The sequence below is a fragment of the Sphaeroforma arctica genome (genome assembly GCF_001186125.1).
Source record: "Sphaeroforma arctica JP610 unplaced genomic scaffold supercont1.418, whole genome shotgun sequence".
Lineage (NCBI taxonomy): Eukaryota > Ichthyosporea > Ichthyophonida > Sphaeroforma > Sphaeroforma arctica.
The window spans coordinates 11,565-17,082 of record NW_014040140.1 but is presented as its reverse complement, the minus strand read 5'-3'; the positions used below and the strand labels follow the sequence as shown (position 1 = coordinate 17,082).

At 41.3% G+C, this 5,518-nt stretch overlaps 1 protein-coding gene and 1 non-coding gene across 2 annotated transcripts in view; one reads left to right on the top strand and one right to left on the bottom strand.

The window, feature by feature from the left end:
* Window positions 1–2,597: 2,597 nt before the first annotated feature.
* SARC_30126 lies at window positions 2,598–2,669 on the top strand. Its single transcript has one exon. It is a non-coding gene; the product is annotated as a tRNA-Met (tRNA).
* A 534-nt stretch (window positions 2,670–3,203) lies between these two features.
* The window catches only part of SARC_06060 (hypothetical protein), a gene marked incomplete at its 5' end in the record, with an annotated part of 8,365 nt that continues 6,050 nt past the window's right edge, over window positions 3,204–5,518 (bottom strand). The window contains 3 exons of the mRNA XM_014300049.1: window positions 3,204–3,341; window positions 3,729–3,843; window positions 4,822–5,041. Of these exons, the coding sequence (XP_014155524.1) occupies window positions 3,290–3,341; window positions 3,729–3,843; window positions 4,822–5,041 (387 nt within the window). The 3' untranslated portion in view covers window positions 3,204–3,289. The remainder of the gene's footprint in view (window positions 3,342–3,728; window positions 3,844–4,821; window positions 5,042–5,518) is intronic.

The window sequence follows — 5,518 nt, the reverse complement described above, 5'->3', positions numbered from 1 at the left end:
AATATATATAGTACAAATAGTATAGTATATATATATATATATATGTATATGTATATGTATATATACATATTTATATATATATATGTGTGTGTGTGTGTGTGTGTGTGTGTGCGCGTATGTGTATGTGTGTGGGTGGGTGTGTGCGCGCGCGCGTATGTGTGTGTGTTTGTCTCCCTGTTTCTCTTTCTGTGTGTATGCATATATAAAAATATGTGAATATGTATAACATGCTTTGCTAATCATCATACATAATGAATAATTACTTAAGCGTCCAGTTTATAATTCATTGCGCAGCAGAGAATCCGAATATATAGTCACAGTACGTTCATTGTGGTATATAAAACCTAGTAGTCCTAGCGTACACAAGCTCCCAGCAACACAGTGGTGGATATCTCGATATATCAATTGCAAGCACTCCTTACCTTGAGATGTCAACATCCTGCACTGTGTTAATCGCAATGGTTTATGTATGTTGGAGCCAAGGTGTGTTCGCCTGCAAAGTACAGGTAGTATGGGGGTCAATGAAGACCGTATCGCGGACATAGTGTTTTCTAAATATCTGCCGCACAGTGTTTGGGGTATTTAAAAGGTGGGGCCTAGACAAGCAAGTATATACTACTACAAACGCACACCAGAGGAAACCCTAAAAAAACAGGTTCAGGCTTTGGACTTTCAGGCTACACAGTTCAGACTTCAGAAGTTCAGAGTCGATCGAAAACTTTTACACAGTTTTTCAAATATCATGAGGTGCATCAGAGACTCGGACTCTCAGGACTCAGCCACTCAGGGCTCCGGGCTGAGGCCTCATAAATACGTTCACATGAAATATATATGTACATACATCTCCTATTTTCCTAACTAAGGTAAAATTGTAAGGTTTGTTCATCATTATTCATACTCTTCTCGTGGTCCTACCGCCTCGGAGTAGATTTTAAAAATGATGATTCCGGTGAAGCGGGTCACCGGTCATCGCCTCAGGCGCCGACTGCCCGACTCGCCGAGTGCCCGAGTCACAACTCACAAGTCTGAAGTCCCAAATCTCAACTCTCACGTCTTTTTTGAAAAAAAAACCCCCCAAAGTATTAATAGGTATGTACTGTAGTCAACTTTTGCCAGTGTCAGACAATTGACACTGGGACACGCGACCTAAGTCACTGAGTGGCTAAACATATTTATTACGTATGCTGAGCAAGGCTCCCTCGAACCTTCACTATAAGCCCCTGCCTTGAAGGCCTCTGGCCCCATGACAGCCCGTGACTGTAGACAAAGTAGACCTGACAGGTGTAGACTGTAGAGTGACTAATTACAACCTGTTGGGTGTAGGGCCGTGGGCTGCTGGCCTATAAAACTGTGAAAGTGTGACTCTGTGAGTCACCTGCTCTTTTTTTTAAGTAATACAAACTATGAACTACTTATCATACGACATACTGTCACATGACTCACAAGGTTAGGCCGGCCGCCGGCGTGGAATTTATTTAGGAAGTATGTACTTGTTGTGTTGTTTGTATTTATTTATTTATGCCGTCAGCCATATGCCCGTATAGTATACATTTTAGGTTTTTTTTGTATTGAGTTTTGTATTGAGCAGGCCTCACGCGCCTTAATGTACACGCTATGTGACTGAAAACGAAATACATTTTACGTCAACGAGCTCAAATATAAAAGTTTTTAAGCTTACCGTATTCATTTTGGTTCCAAAACGACAACAAAAAAAAAATATTCAGGAACTGTTCCAAATAAATCAACAAACGACAAATATGCATTGGACCGGATCCAAAATTGAAAGTTCATTTTATAAATCAGGTAGCCGTCCATATTTTGACAGATAAAGTTGGGTGGCATATGCCAATATATTGGCGGGACGCAATGTTTTGAAAACGTGTTTACGCTCAACGTAATGAACCCTGCTATTGAGATATTCAATATTTGAGAAGGCTAAAAAGGTTTTTACCAGGGGGACTTCTTGCAACCGCCAAACTGTGAGTAAATATTTGACCAACTGAGAAGCGGGCAGCGAGTAGTATTTAAAAAACAAACCCGGTCACGACTCACGAGTCACGACTTACGTAACGTTACGACCGACGCACGAGTCAGGTTCAGGATCGAGTCTTGGTTACGCAGACCACTCTCCCCAGTGGCACAGTCAGACATCAGACGTCAGTCAGTCACACTGTGGTGACTGGTGACTGGTGACTGGTGACTGGTGACTGATGACTGGTGACTGGTGTGTAGTCACTCAACACTGAAGTCCTGGACCTGGAGGCTTGTAGCCCTGGACTCAGGCGACTCTGGAGTTAGAACTTTGGACTCACTCGTCTAAATATATATATGGGCTAAAAAAATATGATCAGCAATCTTGAGTTCTATTCAGAGGGCTATGCTAAAACCTATATTTTAAAAATATACCTAAAATTTATGGCTAAAAAGCCAATATATGACTAAACATTATGACTGAAAAAAAAAATCTGAAAACAATTCCAAAAAAAATTTACAAGACCTATGGAAGACTTTACAGGCCGATTCAAAATCTCTTTTTATGATTGTATTATATAAAACTGATTTTAAAGTCAATTCCAACCTGGTTTGACCCAGTATGCAGCAGCGTGGCGCAGAGGGAGCGCGCGAGGCCCATAACCTCGAGGACGTCGGATCAAAACCGACCGCTGCTTGAAATTTTTATTTTTGGTTCGTACCATCGGGGCAGACGGATAGTTTGGTAAGGCTTGGCGCCCTATGGAGACCGTGATTCTCTCCTAACATCCATAATCCCGGAGGAAACGACGGATTTTTCATTTTCTCTCTTTTTCCAGAAGGTCATGTTAAATATTTCCTTCGAATACTTTCGCAGAATTGACCTTGATATGTGCTAGACAACTTTCACATTTTTGTAAATATAATGTAATATGTTTACTCAATTTTAGTGGTTCAATACGAGGTCAACAACACTATGTGATACTAGATTTTAGTTGCTAAATACAAAGTATATGAATTGTTTAGGGTTTAGGAATTGCTCTGGACCGGTGTGTGGTGCTACATTGGTACTTCGGCAAATAGATAGCTGCTTATAGGACGTTCAAGTTGTCACCAAGGTACTGTGCAGTTATTAAACAATCACAGCACTCTCTAGTATGGCCGCTCTCAAGGGGAACCTTCAAAGTTCATTCCCCATTAAGATTGTTTTCAACAAAAGCGAAGTGCGTATTCAAGTATATTCGTTTATTGAGGTAGTACAAATCTAGAAGCTGCCATCGCATGATCGTGGCGCAGACACGTACATACGCCACCTAGACTACTCTACATAGTTAGCTGGCAATAGTCCAACCCTCCCCCGAAGTTCACCCCTGTCAAAATCCATCGGAACAGTGAATGATTAGTATATAATATACGCAACAACAAGATACTTATATCTATTCACTCCGCGACAATTGTAAAAGAATTACCATACTACTGGACAAAAGCAAATCGAAGCAAACCCCAGGTCACTCCTTTGGGTTTGTGATGATTTTCTAAGCTTAAAATCAAACTCAGTTCTATAGCTGGAAAACGCTGAGATGACTGACCTTACCATATACATGATAATACATGATGAACGATGCGAAAGCACGTCTATTTTGTTAACTCAATACCACCTGCAGCACGATGGTTAAAATCAAATGTTTGCACATTTGATACCGTTGTGAATTCTATGAATATATCACCATCAAGCCCGCATAATTTTATCTACTTACTTGCACCAACCAGCCTCGTCTACCTCCTCGATTATAATTATCTGATCTCCTTCCCCAAACGTGAGTTCATCGGCGTCCTGAGCTTCGTAGTCATACATCGCTGTAGCTACTCGGCCTGCAATCCGGTTGGAAGAAAAAGGTTCAGCATCATGTGACTGGAAGCATTTACGTGCACAATCAATGATAAGTAGCTCAATTACCACCGTGCACAGAGTGAGAGATATAAAAATAAACAAAATATGATGTATGCTATAGTGCTTGCAATCAATTGATACCAGACAGTGTTTACCATATGCATGGACAATAATGTTGCTGTCACGATCAGATGTGTAAGTTCTATGCTAGCAGCTACCTTGGCTGCGAAAACAAATGCCCCAGGAGTGTAGAACACGGAGCAAATGCCAGATCCCTCATTGCATGTGAGTACAACACTGCCTACAACTCAATTCGGCGCTGAGGGCCCCTGAACCCGTCCTACCACGCACAAAAATAACTGAACTGAGCATACGCACTATAGGTACGTCCCATTGTGTATATAGGTGATCGCGTGATAAACACGACTGGAAAGTACCATCACGGTGACGCGCACAGCAGAAACCATCAGCCACACTGTACACTGTACACGTTCTAAGACTTCAACTGTGTTCTCCCAGCACCAGCACTCCACGCTATATTTAATTTCAGACCTTTGTGTGCGCAGGTCAACTGAATGATCAGCTATGCAGCTGCTTCCCATACAATATGATACAATATGATACAATATGATACAATATGATACAATATGATACAATGTGATACAATATGATGACTATTCGAGTACACAGGATAAGGTTCACCAATACAGGACCAGTGCCATCCCAAATCTGATTATGCAAGAACCCCCCACCCACCCCACAAATAGTCGCCACATACCCCCACTGACTGGAGAGATGACTCACACGCAGTGTATGTAGACTAGCACGAGCATAAGGAATAAGATTATCCAAAACGGAATGAAAACGGAATGAAAACCACAATCCACATTCACCCTGGGAAACAGACCCACGACCCGAATAGTCAAACTCTCGAAACCATATGCGAAGCAGCCACGTACCTCCTCCTGTAGCAGCCACTGGTGCAACTGCTGCCGCCGCCGGCACTCCGAATGAATCTTGTCGTGCAAAGCTTGTTTGTGCACCGTCATTCTGGGAAAAGCTCTCCTGTACATGGCTATTCTGTGTAGAATACGCACCACCGCCCATGGGGGCCTGGCCATTGTCTGCATGCTTCGCCTCGTTCGGTGGATTTGCTGATGGGCCTTCGAATTCTTGGAACTGTGGGTAGAAAAAGTTCGGTATGAGGTAATTTTTTGGAGGACTTTGTTGCATGGTAACAGAAACATATACCTGAAAGAGGATTCAGCGGCTTATGCATTCATGTGTACTATATGCCATTCTACAATACATATATATAGGTCATACACAAACATTCCAAAGAATAAGGTACTAAATAAATCAACGATTAAAGTGTCTGTGATCGCTGTATCCTTCAATGTAGATATACTCACTACTAAAACGCAGAATCACTTGTATGTCCCCGCTGTGTGGAAATGGAAACATAGTAGGCAAAACGCGCACAAAACGTAGTCAGCTACAGTCATCGACAACACTCCCCACACATAAATTAATGGGGAAAAATGAATAATAAATGTAATACAATATATATATATATATATATATATATATATATATATATATATATATATATATATATATATATATATATATATATATATATGTGTGTGTGTGTGT